Genomic DNA, 14,793 nt, shown 5'->3' on the forward strand with positions numbered 1-14,793 from the left:
CTGTGCCTCCTGCAAAATCCCGCACTGACGGCAACACTTAAAGACAACTCCAGGATTATCGAAAAACACCACAATCCTAATGATCTGGTAGTCTCGGTAATTTCTGATTACCTATGAACGCAGCACAGTTAAAGGGCAAAGAGTAGATGACGCATATTATCAAAGATGTTGTAGATGGGATGAGATGGGATTTTTGTAATACAGTTACCATTTAAAAGTTCCAGAGGAATTAAACACCCAATATCCATGGCTCGAGAATGGATTGAACAAAACAAATTAGCCCGAGCTCTTGTCTGCAGTGACTCAATCTCTGCCCTGCACACTCTAACGTCAGGTGTGGCCAGTGAACGCCAGGATTTGATTCTCAAAATATTGACAGTATACACAAGGATTAGGAGACAACGCACAGCGATCATATTCAAGCTATTAAAAAAAGACTGCGTAGATTCTCAAAGCCTCTCGAAGGCAAGAGGAGAATCCATCGGAAAGGGAAATTGAATTAATTATTTGAGTGGCAGCAGTAATGGGAGCAGGAGAGCAGAGGAAGGCATTTGTATACAATATAAAGGAGACTTGGTCCTGAAAGAAGCAAGGGAAGGCAGTAGAAAAGAGGAAACACTAATGAAGAGGCCACAGTAAAGTGAACACCCAACGGGACTTTATGAACTTGATGTGATGGTTAACTGTGGGAGTTCCACAATTAACCATCACATGTTCTGTGGAAGAGAGAAATGACTTGATGAATGCGTTGAGAAGATTAGGTATGACGGATTCTTGGATCTTGGAGTTTGGGGACAATGGGTATGGTGAAAGGCTCCTGATCAGCTTCCTACTAAGAACTGGACTGATTAAAAGGACACAAGTCTGGAACCCATTGGAGGCCACTAGAACCAGAAGGTGGCAGTGGTGCAACCAGATGCGAGCCGCCTTTAAAACCCAACACAGAAGAAGAAGTCCCGCTTCCAGGCGGATGTCGGTCTTTTGGTGTTGAGCCTTCGTTGGTCCTACCGCCGTTTCCGGTTAGTGCTGGATACATGGTTGCTATTATCGTTTAGCCTTATCTCGTAAAGTGAAGGAGGAGCTATGTGTTGAGACTAGAGTGCCAAACATATGCGGACTATTATCCAAGAGGTGTGTGTGTGTGTTTTGACCCTCCTCATCACAAACCTTTTGTTATGCAATAGAGACACACTCAGCTCAGGAATAATGTCCGCAAGAATTCACCGTGGAGGGGAGCTAAAGCTAACGATGGCCAACGTTGCTCGTGTCTTCAGTGTCTGCTGCTGCTGCTTCCTCCAGTGTGAGTGTTGTTGTTGTTTTTTTTACAACACACTGTTAGGTGTTGTGTGGGGGTAACGTTATATCACACGCTTGAAATGATCGGGATTATTATTTGAGAGTCGGAACCTTCAGGTGTGACAGCGTTGTTTGCAGCTAACGTTGCGTTCGCGTGATAATAATTTCTAGATCTCACTTCGCTTTTTAACCGTGAAAAACAACAACAACAACAACAACAAACCAGCTGCTGGATGTTTAAGATAACTTTACAACAGTAAGGCCATCAGGCCGGGTTAACTGGGCACACTGCGCTGGGCACACAGGCGTGTTTTTTTTTATTTTTTATTTTTTTTAATTAAATTCCCTGTTAATAAACAACACTATTGTTTTCTAGGTTCTGTGATGAAGAACTAACGACCATCCTGACGATAATACAGACCCCTCTCCCTCTCCACCCCCCCCCCCCCCCCAAAAAAAAAAAAAAAAAAAAAAAAAAAGCTCAGCTGCCTGCCAGGGTCAAGCTGCTAAATCCACACCGCTGAATGGGATACAGGACCGTCTGTAGAGGATCGAGAATTTGTCTGGAAGGGAGCCACTTTGTAGCCTAAACTTGTGCATCAATGAGCGAGGAACCCGCCAAGATCCCGCTCCCTGACAGACAGCCTCCTGAGGAAGATGTGGGACAAAGCACGGAGAGGAAGAGCAGCGAAACGGATGACACGGCTGAAGCAGCACCCTCCGACGGCCTCGACACAAAGCACCGCGTCGAGGGAATCCCTGCAGAGGTTAAAGAAGAGGATAAGGCCCCTGGTGACGAGCCTCCTCCTGTCGACTGGTTTGAGCCACTTGAAGATATTGATGATGAAGAGGATGATGACGCCTATAGCATCGGTAGAAAGGATCCAGAGGAAGAGAGCCTGGCAGGAGAGAGTGAGAGGAGTGAGAGTGTTGCAGGCAGTGAGAAGGCCTTCAAAAAGATATATCAGTAGGTTGAATCATGTCTTGCTTCCATCATGTCATAGTGTTGCAATATCCTGTTACACAGGACAACATGCTGGCTCTCAGCACAGCACTTACATCTTGTACTGTAATCTGATAATCACAGCGTGACTGGAACTGGATTTTTTTTTTTAAGAACAGATATCAGGGAGTCAAAATTACAGTACTGATATATAGGCCAATATTCTATAGATATATACATATATCAAGTATGTTCTGCACTGTCCCTCAAATTTGGTTATCAAGTACGTACGACGAATGTAGGCAAGATATTTTACAGTTAAAACATTAACTACATCCTTAACGACACCATTGCACTGAAACGGTAAACTTCACTGGAAATGTGATAATTATGAATAACTATACAATAATTACCCCAAGCATCTTTTTCTGCACCGTTATGTTAAAAAAAAAATATTTTCATATTGGCACATATTTGACATTTATGCCAATACTGATACATGTGTGGTAGGCCAATATCCAATTAATTGGATAATAAGCTGCGGCTCTGATAAGATGCTGCATTAATTTTGGACAACATTTGCATATTAATGTACATGTGTATTCACAAGAGTCAAATTATTGCCTTTATCACTGGAGGCCTGGCAGTAATGGTGCATATGTGATAAGGATGATTTCCTGACAAAGTTCTGCAGGTAGTCTATTGTCAGATATTCTGAGGAACTGCCAATGAAAAAATATTCTCATTTGGAGAGCCCAGCTGATATTGGCCAACCACAGACATATCGGTATATATGTTGTCCAATATGACTTTTTCTTCTTTTTTTTTCAGAACATAATGCAGAAAACGATGCTTGGGGTAATTTGAAATTTGTCCTATTTGTTTTATTATTTATAATCATTACATTCTACTTGCACGTCACTGTTTCAGTGAACAGATGCCATTGAAACAATACCGTTTATTGTCAAACTTTAAAATATGCTGCCCCCATTTACATACTTTTGTCACAGGTTTTTAATAACAACACTTTGGTTGGTACGTCCATGTTGGAATTTTGTTACTACCCAACATTGGTATTGCCACTGGCCCCGAAGATCTCAGACCTCACCTCCATCTGTTGAAAGAAAATTAATACACAGCACAATGTAGCTCACTATATTAACATTTTCTTGGACAGCTTCACGTGCAGTCTGTCTTCATTGTGCGTGTTGTGAAGAACTGTAAGACATTTATCTTCCTTCTCCTGCTTTAAATTCAGACTTCAGATGCCTCGTCGTAAGCGAGCCCATCCTGATGAGGGATGGGAAGAGTGGGCCGTACTTGGAGACGGCTGGAAGCGTAGAGAGGTTGTTCGACGCTCAGGCACCAGCATTGGCCAGAAGGATGTTTATTACCTCAGGTAAATACCGTTTTAGGAATAACAAATTCAAGGGGACAAACCTACTCGCATATTATATATTGAGAACTGTAGTGTTGACATAATACTGCTGCTACTATTTATACTTATCCTGTAACTGTCTCTTTTTGTGCTGCTTCCCTTAGTAAGGTAAATATTTATATGTTGGGGCTGGACAATATCACAAAATAAAATCAACATTACAACTGTCAAATTTTAGCCAAAGTTCATAACACTTGCTGCTCTGATCTTCTGAATGTAATCATTTTCTGCTCTGAACTCTTTACATGAGTTTAGTTTTTTAGATTTTTGAGTTCTGGGCTGTTGGTCAGACACGACAATAAAATCTGGTGAATTTTGATGAGTGTTTTGGTCATTTATAGACGAAATGATTTATCAAAAAAATCAAATGAACAGAGGAGTGGATTGCAGCCCTACTAATAATAAAGAATAACAATAATTTTTTATTTTTTTAAGTGCCATTAGGTCATTAGATGCAGTCGCATGTGAATGAATGCCTACGAGATCATTTTGTAATCGTGTCTTCCCCTCGGCAGTCCATTGGGTGATCGAGTGAGAAGCCGAGTGGAGCTGATGTCAGTGATGGAGGGACATCTTAACTTGTCAAACTTTGAGTACAAGTCGGGAAAGTTCCTCGATGGGGAAGCACCACCCATAAGAATTCGAAACAGAGTTAAGGTATTGCCCGCTTTTATCACCCAAATCATTAAAACAGTTTAGGGCGTGGACAGTGTGTTTTATGGTCCGCTGTCCATCCCCACTCTCTCATCCTTTAGAAAAAGATCCGGGAGCGTTCTTCCTCCGAGTCCAGCTGGATGGAGAGAGGGGAGGGGGCGGACACTCCCGACTCCCACCACAGGCTCACCCCGAGCCTCGGCCCCAAACACGTGCAGTCCAACCAGATGAGTCTCGTCTTGAGCAGCACAGGGGGAACTCCACATCAAGGTTTCCTCAATGAGGATGCACCTGTGGAAGATAAAATTAAACTTCGTCTTCCCTCATCATCCAGGCCGCTTCCGCTTCCCTCCATTAATGGAGAAATTGGGTCAGAAGACAGCACTCTGTGAGTCCACATGCCATTTAACCTTATCTCTAATACTCTCTTGTCAGCTTGTTGCGAGTTGCTGGTAAATTCAGATGGACTAAGGGTCATTGTGTTTCTCGGCAGGGTCTGTGCCAGATGCGGGATTTCCTTCACAGGCACATGGTACGACAAACAAAGAAAGAGGCCCTGCTGTCCCACCTGCTGGGGTACGTGAGTTTGTGAGTTTGGAGAGTCATGATTTAAAGCAAAACTGCATCTGAAATAAAAGAAAAACATGCAATTATTAAGACCTTTCGTAACAGCGCCTGTTTTTCTTTTTATCCTATCAGCATCCAAGACAAAAGAGCATCCAATGATTCGATTCAGAAAGGTAAAACACTTTCTGTCAACAAGCGTTGTTTGCAAAATGACATGCAAATATTCAGCATGCTTTCAAAATAAGGACATATTATTCTGACATTAGGATTCTGATAAAACTGAATCATAAAACACGAATGGCTCATGGATAATAATAGCTAAACAAACTGGCTTCCTGTTTTTGTTCCATGTCAACCGTAGTGGATTCCTTGTGGTCAGTGTGTGGGATGTCACAACACGGTCAATTGTGGCCTGTGTGCCAACTGCAAGCACGGACTGCAAAGCCCAGAGTCACGGAAACGCTTGTGTCGGAAACGGAAATGTATATGTCCTATTCGCAAGGTAAGCTGATGGGTACACATCCCATCGCATGTTTTAATCTCTGTTTGGTTCTGTTACTTTTGCATCAGTGCCTCTTTTTTTTCCTGTATGTTCCATCAGAGCCCTGGAAGTGGAGGCCTCCTGCAGCCGAGGACTTACAATGACATTCCTGAAACATTTGATGACAGCACGAGTTTTCAGGTAAGAAAATCCACTGTATAATCCGCTAGATTTTACACACTCAATCTTTTACCTGAATTGGTTTCTCTGTGTTCTAACATGGCTGTTTTATTTTACAGAGCGAAGTTACAGACTCACAGGTAAGACCTTTGTAATATCACCATATTTGTTTTTCATGGTTTTAAGAAAAAGATATAAAGAATGTCAAACATTTTTGCCCACTGCCACTGATAATGGTTTATTCACACAGCAACCAAGTTTCAAGAGCAGTGACACAGAGAACTTCTCGGTCAACGTGGACGTGGAGGATGAGGATGATATGTCAACTGATGACGATGATGATGTGAGTTTTCTTTTGAACGACTGACAGGAAGACATATTGCTGAAAGCAATACAAAATCATCTAAAATCCATTTTGTAACCGTGACCAGTGAAAGTAGGCAGTCTTTCCCTTCGTAGAGAATCATGGCCGCGGTCAACTTTTAATTCATGCCAGTTGCTGTGTACTCCAATAGTAACACGTTGTGTGAATGTGTTCGTGGGAGTGCACTCACCAGCCAAGTTTCCATCCAAATGTTGCACAATGTTTCAGAGAATTCTGGGAAATCCTCAAAATAAGATAAAAAAAATTACCCCTCACTGTGTTCTTCCACGTAAAAGGTTGGATAGCAGGCCGTGCTGAGGGGAGACTTATGAAATTAGTGAGTTTGTGACATCACAAATGTACAGGTGCTGAATTCAGGTTGTGTGCATTTCTCTGTGGACTGAGCGCTTTAACACGTGACAGTATTTATACAGTACCTAAACCTGCTCCGTAATAAAAAAAGAAATGAAATTCTGAATTTATGCTACACGGGACCTTTAAACCATCACAGAAGAGGAGACATCAGTCAAACCTCAAACAATAGAAAACCCTGCAGAAAACACGATGGAAATGTGACACGTCTGTTTGTGTCATGAATTCATTTGAGGAAGCTTACAGCCTCCTCATTGTTCCGCACTAATCACATTTTTTGGGTGCTGTTTCACTCAGTCAATCCTTCATGTGCGTCACAGTTCTGTCACTGAGGCCTGGGACACACTGTGCTTGACGCTCACAGAACGTCTTGATTTTCATTTCGGGCACCCATCTTATTAAGCTGGAGCAGCCACACAGCCTGCGCGAGATGCACATGTCACATGCAAGTCATGACTAGAGTACAGATAAGATGCCAATTTTCACGTGTGACACGCGAGTTTCCCAGCAAAAATGTTATCCGTGATAACGCGTACGATTTAATCATAGCAGACACCCAGTGAGTGCTGTAATTATGTCATGCCGATTATTTAACAGGTAAAGTGGGCAGAGTTTTCCAGTGTGCTGTCCCTCCCTCCATCTATCTCTGTTTCTGTCTTTATGAGGCTTACTCTTCCTTTTCCACCTCAGCCAAGCATGTTACAGGGAATTATTTAGTTTTTCAGTTTCTGGTGTTTGTTTTTTTTAAGAAGCACATATGCTGCAGTTGCTTTGTTGTCAGCGTTATCAACGTTGATTTTGCCTTTAGCAGTGCTGGCATAAATACAAGAAGAACATTTTACTTCTTTCAAAGGTTTATAATTCTAAAGAGGAAGGTTTTGAGTCAATTAAACATACATCTTTTCACTGTAATACCCCTTTAGCTTCAAACATCTTGAACAAAATGATGTTATTATTGCTGATTTGTTCACTTAATGATTACGCATTGTCTTTATATTTGTGCTAAATAGTCTGATTATCTTCTTTTTCAGTGGCATAAGAAGCGGAAGCGGCGTTCCTGTGGAGAATGCAAGGCCTGTCTCTGCAGGAAAGACTGCGGCACGTGTGATTTCTGTATAGACAAACCCAAGTTCGGGGGCAGCAACAAAAAGAGACAGAAGTGCCGTCTCCGTCAGTGTCAGAGACAGGCAATGGTAAGACAGGTACCAGTTATTATTGATTCTTACAGTACGAGAAGCGTTCATTTGAAGAATTCCGAGATTGATGTGGATGTTGCACATGAACGGTGTGAAGCACCGTGATGTGCGCGGAGCAGAGAGAAGCTGTAACCTGTTCCAAGTTAGGCTGCTGGATAAACATCAGCACCTGCGCTACATACGTTTATGCGACCGCTGGTACATACAGTGAAGGAAATCATGATTTGATCCCTTGCCGACTTTGTAAGTTTGCCCACTGACAAAGAAATGAACGGTCTATAATTGTAATGGCAGGTTTATTTTGACAGAGAGACAGAATATTAAAAAAAAAAAAATCCAGAAAATCACATCATATAAAAGTTATAAATTGATTTGCTTTTGATTGTGCGAAATAAGTATTTGATCCCCTAGCAAAACATGACAACCGTTGTTGGCAAACACAGAGGTCAGATGTTTCTTGTTAATTGGTCACCAGGTTTGCACACATCTCAGGAGAGATTTTGGTCCACTCCTCTTTGCAGATTCTCTCCAAATCCTTAAGGTTTTGAGACTGTCGCTTGGCAACTCGAAGCTTCAGCTCCCTCCACAGATTTTCTATGGGATTAAGGTCCGGAGCCTGGCTCGGCCACTCCATTAATGTGCTTCTTCTTGAGCTACTCCTTTGTTACCTTGGCCGTATGTTTTGGATCATTGTTGTGCTGGAAGACCATCCACGACCCATTTTCGGTGTGCTGGCTGAGGGAAGGAGGTTGTCGCCCAAGATTTCACGGTACGTGGCCCCGTCCATCCTCCTCTCGGTGCGGTGAAGTCGTCCTGTCCCCTTAGCAGAGAAACACCCCCAAAGCATAATGTTTCCACCTCCATGCTTGACAGTGGTGACGGTGTTCTTGGGGTTACAGTCAGCATTTCTCTTCCTCCAAAGACGGTGAGTCGAGTTGATGCTAAAGAACTTGATTTTGGTCTCATCTGACCACATCACATTCTCCCAAGCCTTCGTCTGAATCATTCAGGTGTTCATTGGCACACTTCAGACGGGCCTGTACATGTGCCTTCTTGAGCAGGGGGACCCTGCGGGCGCTGCAGGATTTTAATCCATGACGGCGTAGTGTGTTACCAATGGTTTTCTGGGTGACTGTGGTCCCAGCTGTCTTGAGATCATTAACAAGTTCCTCCCGTGTAGTTCTGGGCTGATCCCTCACCTTTCTCATTATCATCGCGACCCCACGAAGCGAGATCTTGCGTGGAGCCCCAGACCGAGGGCGATTGATGGTCATTTTGTGTTTCTTCCATTTCTGAATAATCGCACCAACAGTTGTCTCCTTCTCCTTCTTGTAGCCCATTCCAGCCTTGTGCAGGTCTACAATCTTGTCCCTGATGTCCTTAGACAGCTCTTTGGTCTTGGCCATGGTGGAGAGTTGGAATCTGATTGATTGATTCTGTGAACAGGTGTCTTTTATACAGGTAACAAGTTGAGATTCAGAGGACTAATCTAACCGGTCTGTGGGAGACAGAATTCTTGCTGGTTGTTAGGGGATCAAATATTTATTTCACACAATCAAATACAAATCAACTTATAACTTTCATTTGATGTGATTTTCTGGATTTAAAAAAAAAAAAATATATATATTCTGTCTCTCACTGTTAAAATAAACCTACCATTACAATTATAGAACATTCATTTCTTTGTCAGCGGGCAAACTTACAAAATTGGCAAGGGATCAAGTCATTATTTCCTTTACTGTATGCATTTGAAATTATAATGTGGACCTGTCGCTTGAGCAGAGAGCGCACATCAGATTTTGTGTCAAATCTCTGGGGACAGATAAAAGTTGCAGGAAGCCCAATGCGGCAAGCAGGGTCACTGGGGAGCGAGTGCATTATCATGTGGGAGAACCCGAGTGCCAATCGCACCGCAGTTTAGGTTGTTTGCACGCAACATTTCCATCAGATACCTCAGAACATCACATTAGAACTTGGTGTTGACAGTCTGACCCTGAGGGATAAATTCACAGTGCACAAACCTGCGAATGTCAAAGAAAACCCACCAAGTTGCGCTCCTGATCTGATCCACCTTTGTTGTTCTTGGACAGTGATGTTCTGCCCCTCTTGAAACACAAATGTCCCTCAAAACACCTTGTCCTGCTTCATTGCTTCACTGCTGTAGGCTTTCTGAAGCATTTCCAGAATCTCCATTGCTGATTTCCAGAGTTTGACACAATGTCCATGGCGAATTCGTAAATACACATTTACCAGTGGTAACAGAAACAGGTGTAACTCAGGTGCTGATGTTGATCAAGCGATGTAACTTGGAATACATACTCATGAAAAGAATAGCTTCCCTCGGCTCAGTGCACATCACTGTGCCACGCTGCCTTCCCAGTTTGTGTGCAACAGTCGCAGTCTCTGAACTTTTTGATCGCCCCTCATATTGTTGCAAGAGTCTTGGTTTTAAATATTCCTGTGCTTATGTTTGGTAGAGACATTTGCTGCCCTTCCAGATGGGACAAGGTGACTATGGGCCAGATGGCCTCATGTTGCCGGGCAGGCCAAGACCTCACTACACATACAGTCGCAAGTCAAGTTTGAAGAAGAGCAAAGGGGCACAAATTGGCTTGGACTTCACTGATAATGAAGATGATGACAGTAATTTACAACCAGTGAGTGTCCCATGACTTTTGTCATATATTTTATTGCCATCTTTGCTCATAGAGGTTATTTTAAAAGATACTATTAGACCTCATCCCGTTCTGGAAGGATTTGTGGATTTCTTCTTACTTTGCTTATGTTTTGCTGTTGTAGATAAGTTGGAGCTCTGAGCCTGCGACAGGCAGCAAACAACTGGGTGTGCGAAACCCTGTATCTAAGCAGGTATGATGAGGCTTCTTATCTACACAGTTTTTAAGGTTATTTCTAAACCAAACAGAATGCAAACACGATGTGGTCTCCCTACAGTCGAATCATTCGGACTTTGGACATCGGAATGGACTGTCTGACCGAATCCCTCACATCAGCAACCACAATGACTCTGAGCTGGTACGTTTACATTCTTTCTTCTGTTTTTTCTGCAGTAGACTTGTGTTCGATTTTGTGCTCGTTGGCCTGTGTTTTTAGTCTGGGAGTCGTTTGCTTTAAATGCCCCACAGCTCTATTACATTTTTCTGGGCGATTGTATACCAATGGTAGCCGCCCCATGCTTAATAAAAGCACTAACCCTGACTGATTGTGAGCCATCATGGCCTTCTGTCTACTCTGCCCCTCACAAACACTTCTGGCACCTGGTCCATGTCCTTATATATCTGTTGTCATGCTGTTCTTTGGCCTGTGGCTCAGGCTCTGCGCTATGAATTCAGGCCTGGGTCCAACTGTGCGGTTTGTTTTTTACCCAGTGAATGCTTTTGCATACTGCACTTTGAATTCTTTTATTCAGGGGTGGATGAATCTTTTTGCAATGGATATGTCCATTTCTGTCGTGTCAAGTGGGATCTTTTTTTTTCTTCCTGGTCCTCCGCTCTCTTGTGTCTGTGTGAAATTATCACTCAACTCAAGCTTTTGGTCATTTTTGCCTTTCGTGCACAGTTTGTCACTTTAGCTACAGACAGGAAACATGGACAGAAAGACCGAGGGGTATGAAGTATGAAATGCAACAAAGCCCCCTCCTTTCCCCCTCAGGCTGATTTGAACTGGAGATGCTGCAATTATTTGGTACGCGTCTTAAACACTTGGCACCAGGCCACCCAGCAAAGTTAATTTGATCTCCGTGTAATGGATGTATTTTGCTGCCAAGCTGTTTGCACTCTCTACTTGTCACCCCTCTCTTCTTGGCCGTCCTTCAATTTGTTCTTGTGGTCACATGTTTTGACGTTCACTCGATCAGATGAAAACATCTGATGTTGCAGTCTTACTTATGTAAAGTAGGTGTAGGACACAATGGAGATTTTCTTTATTTGATCACTTAAACAATTAGTTTTTCCTTCTTTTAACTTAAGGAGTTGTAATGTTCTATTGAATTATCTCATTCCACACTGTCTGACACTATCATGCGTATTACTTATTATCTTGTTCATATTTGTCATTGGAGCCACATGATGGGGTTGATATTTTGCAGCACCGCAGTATAAAAATACCCAAGAATAATTGTTTTAGTTACCAGGTAACCATGGTGCCAGGTTCTGACAAAGAAAAATAATGTATAATAAGGTCAAAGTCAGTTATGAGTCCAACAATGTTGTTATAGTACAGTGGTAAAGTAGTGAAGAACTCTTTAGGGCCTTCTATTGCAAGCTCAAAGTAGTGAGCCACCACTAATCTAATACAAATAATGGATAAATTTGATCTCACACTGCACTTTAAAGCTGATTTTATAGAAGTTGACTGTTTCACTACACTGACGTCAGTGTGGACAATAAACTGTCAAAGACCCTGTCTCTATCTTTTCACGTCAAAAGAGTTTGATAAACACATTTTAGGGATCACTGCAAAAGATATGTGTTTATATATGTATTTATATATAGACTGTGAATACAGTACACATATTAAAAATATTGATCGATATATCAATATCCCTAAAAGTTGTAGCGACCTCAAAAATCCAGTATTGGTCGGGCTCTAAATTTGAGTTCAGTTTAGGTTTGAAGTAGTTTGATATTTTTATTTGTAAATTAGTTAGATATTGAGCTGTCACTGTTAATAGTTGAGCTTATAAATTGACGTTTGTCTCTATAGAACCAGCAAAGCAGATGGCATGCAGAGAGATCACACAAAGGGAGAGATGCTTCCAAGCAAGTTGAAGAAGAAGAAGAAGAAGACGAAGAAGAAGATGAGGAAGAAGACGAAGAAGAAGAGGAGGACTTGCCCATGGTAAGTACCCTGCTGAGACTTCTTGGTTTTCCGAATAACCACAGGCGATCTGTTGTGTATGTAATGTCATTCTCTTGTCTGCAGATTATGCAGATCTTCAGTTTGGCTGATAACCCGGCCGGGAGTGGTGCAGATGCAGATAACCAGCTCATGAAACTCCTACACTCTCTACGCTCCTCTGTACTGCCAATCCTGTGGTATGCTATAATGGTGGAGGGCCCGCAGCTGCAGCTCATCCAGTGCTCCAAGCAGTCCAACATGACCGACACCATGGTGCTGATCGACCCGGGCTTCTGCTATCAGGTCACCGTCCAAAAGCAGCCGTTGGTCCCCACCCACACGCTGTACGACAAATACCCAGCACGCTTAACCTCGGTGACTGAGGTAGTCAATTTGCTTTTGGGTCTGGAGAAGTACGTTGTGTGCCACGGACTGCCGCCCCAAAAAACATTAACTCCTAAAGACCCGATCATCCTGGAGCGGGCGTCAACGTGTGATTTCTTGGTTAGGAAGAATGTGAGCATCTGTAGTAACTGCAGAGCACTACAAGGACTTTAACCTCAGCAGACAGAAATGGAAAAAAAAACCCATCTGCGATCACAGTGGAGACCTCTGGTTTTCTGGTGCATCTTTCGTCTTCTCTTTCGGCGATGATATATATGGAATTTTACAGACATACCTCCGGACAATAATTTTAGGATTTGATCATGTGAGGAATCACCAAAGGCATTCCAGGAGCTCCAATGTTATAATGCAGGCTTGTTTCTTCTCGGATGATTTTAATTTGTTTGTGTAGGGCTTTCTACGTGACTGTGAAGTGTCGGAGTTTGGGCAGTGTGGTGGATAGAACTGAAATCCATTAGCCCTCTGTGTGGTTAGTGTGCTGTCGATTGATCCACACTTCTACTTGAGGACTATCCCTCACCCCGCCACCCCCCACTCCTCTCACCATTATTGCACATTTGATTAGTCCTTTCACCCCACACTTTGACCCAAATAAAACTATATTATTAGCAATTAACCCACTTGTCTTTTCACCAGCAACATTGTCTGTTGTCATGCTATTTGTGTCATGTGTACCATTTTTAATGGAGTAACCAGCAGACTGATGCCTTTTAGGAGAAAAAAAAAAACATATTTGCATCTTGCCTGGTTTTCCACTTTATAAGAAATGATATGCCACCATGAGTTGCACCTCCTCTTTGATTGTTTGCTTAACATGTAGCAATTTTTTTTCAACATCAGTTAACTTAATAATTTGAAACTTGATGCATTTTTGTCATATATATATATATATATATAGGGATTTTATACATATATCTTTCATTCCTCAAGTAATTGTGCAAATTTCACAATATTTGGGATCCAAGGATTATTCTTTAAAAAACAGTAGTTATTTAGTCTTTGAATTTGATAAACATTCAAAGAATTGATGCAGCGGGTTTTCCACATTTCCTGTATTCGTCTTTCTGAAGGCAGCACGTTAATAAACTTGTTGCCTACGTGCTTTTTAAAATATTTATCCAATATTGTGTCTAAAGATAGTGGAAACTGACCCAGAGATGGTCTGAGGTTTTATATTCTGTGATACACAAAATCATAATGTGGTTATTGTTGGTGGAGTGATTGATTTTTATTATTAACATTGTTTCAGTGGAAACTACAGTTAATTCCAAAGAGGCTGAGCCTTTATTTGATATTGCTATCGTGTCACCTCTGATGCTTTAAGAGTTGAGTTGATTTACAGTGGCCTCTAGGGCTTCAAACAACAGTTATTTTGATTAACAACCAATCGATTATTTTCTCGATTAATCAATTCACTTTTTGGCCTTTAAAAAGTTGGAAAATGTGCACTGCAGCCTGAAATGTCTTGATTTGTCCTGATCAAAAGTCCACAACCAAAATGTACATGGTTTATTATCATTAAGGACGACAGAAAGAAGAACATTTTCACATTTAAAAAGATGGTATTAAAGAATTGGGAGCATTTTTCATTAAAAAAAAACAACTACTCAAAACAACTAGTCAAAAATAGTGGGAAATTAATTTTCTGTCAGTCAACTAATCCATTAAATGACTAATCGTTGCAGCTCTAGTAGCTTGTAGTTTAGGTATAAACATCTAAACCAAAGAAAATTGTTTGTTTGAACCTAAAATGCTTATGATTTTAGCACGTTTTTTGTGTGTGTAATATTTGTTCCGATTTTTGAACCATTTTAACAAGATTTACATTGTGTATGCCGGCATGCATTGTGTAAATGTACTTTTGAATGGTTTAATCATTTATTATTTCCCAATTTAATTAATGAAATATTTTCATTAAATATTTTAAAAACGGTGTTTTTATAGATTTTGCGACAGTCTAGTAATTCACGCTCTGAAAATATAATGGTACAATGCTTTTGGTGGATAGTCGATAGGACTCAGAGTGGGGAACCTTGAACA

General features: G+C 41.6%; 1 protein-coding gene across 7 annotated transcripts; it reads left to right on the forward strand.

Moving 5' to 3' along the window:
* Positions 1-953: 953 nt before the first annotated feature.
* On the forward strand, positions 954-14,696 carry mbd1b (methyl-CpG binding domain protein 1b). 7 transcript variants are annotated; one of them, XM_069159903.1, is made up of 17 exons: positions 954-1,019; positions 1,673-2,263; positions 3,498-3,638; positions 4,193-4,334; positions 4,433-4,719; positions 4,825-4,907; positions 5,031-5,071; positions 5,260-5,400; positions 5,500-5,580; positions 5,679-5,699; positions 5,810-5,902; positions 7,327-7,497; positions 9,969-10,148; positions 10,291-10,359; positions 10,444-10,524; positions 12,214-12,348; positions 12,433-14,696. In XM_069159903.1, the coding sequence occupies exons 2-17, from the start codon at positions 1,899-1,901 to the stop codon at positions 12,904-12,906; spliced, it is 2,505 nt and encodes an 834-aa protein (XP_069016004.1). In that variant the 5' UTR covers positions 954-1,019; positions 1,673-1,898; the 3' UTR covers positions 12,907-14,696. The 7 variants fall into 7 exon arrangements, with proteins under 7 accessions (XP_069016004.1, XP_069015849.1, XP_069016088.1 ...); XM_069159748.1 differs by lacking the exon at positions 954-1,019 and adding an exon at positions 1,026-1,300; XM_069159987.1 differs by lacking the exon at positions 954-1,019 and adding an exon at positions 1,026-1,300 and having other exon boundaries at positions 7,327-7,488.
* Positions 14,697-14,793: the final 97 nt, after the last annotated feature.

The sequence above is a fragment of the Embiotoca jacksoni genome, unplaced genomic scaffold (assembly GCF_022577435.1).
Source record: "Embiotoca jacksoni isolate LCO1_2020_lvr unplaced genomic scaffold, fEmbJac1.0.p SCAF_1, whole genome shotgun sequence".
NCBI lineage: Eukaryota > Metazoa > Chordata > Actinopteri > Embiotocidae > Embiotoca > Embiotoca jacksoni.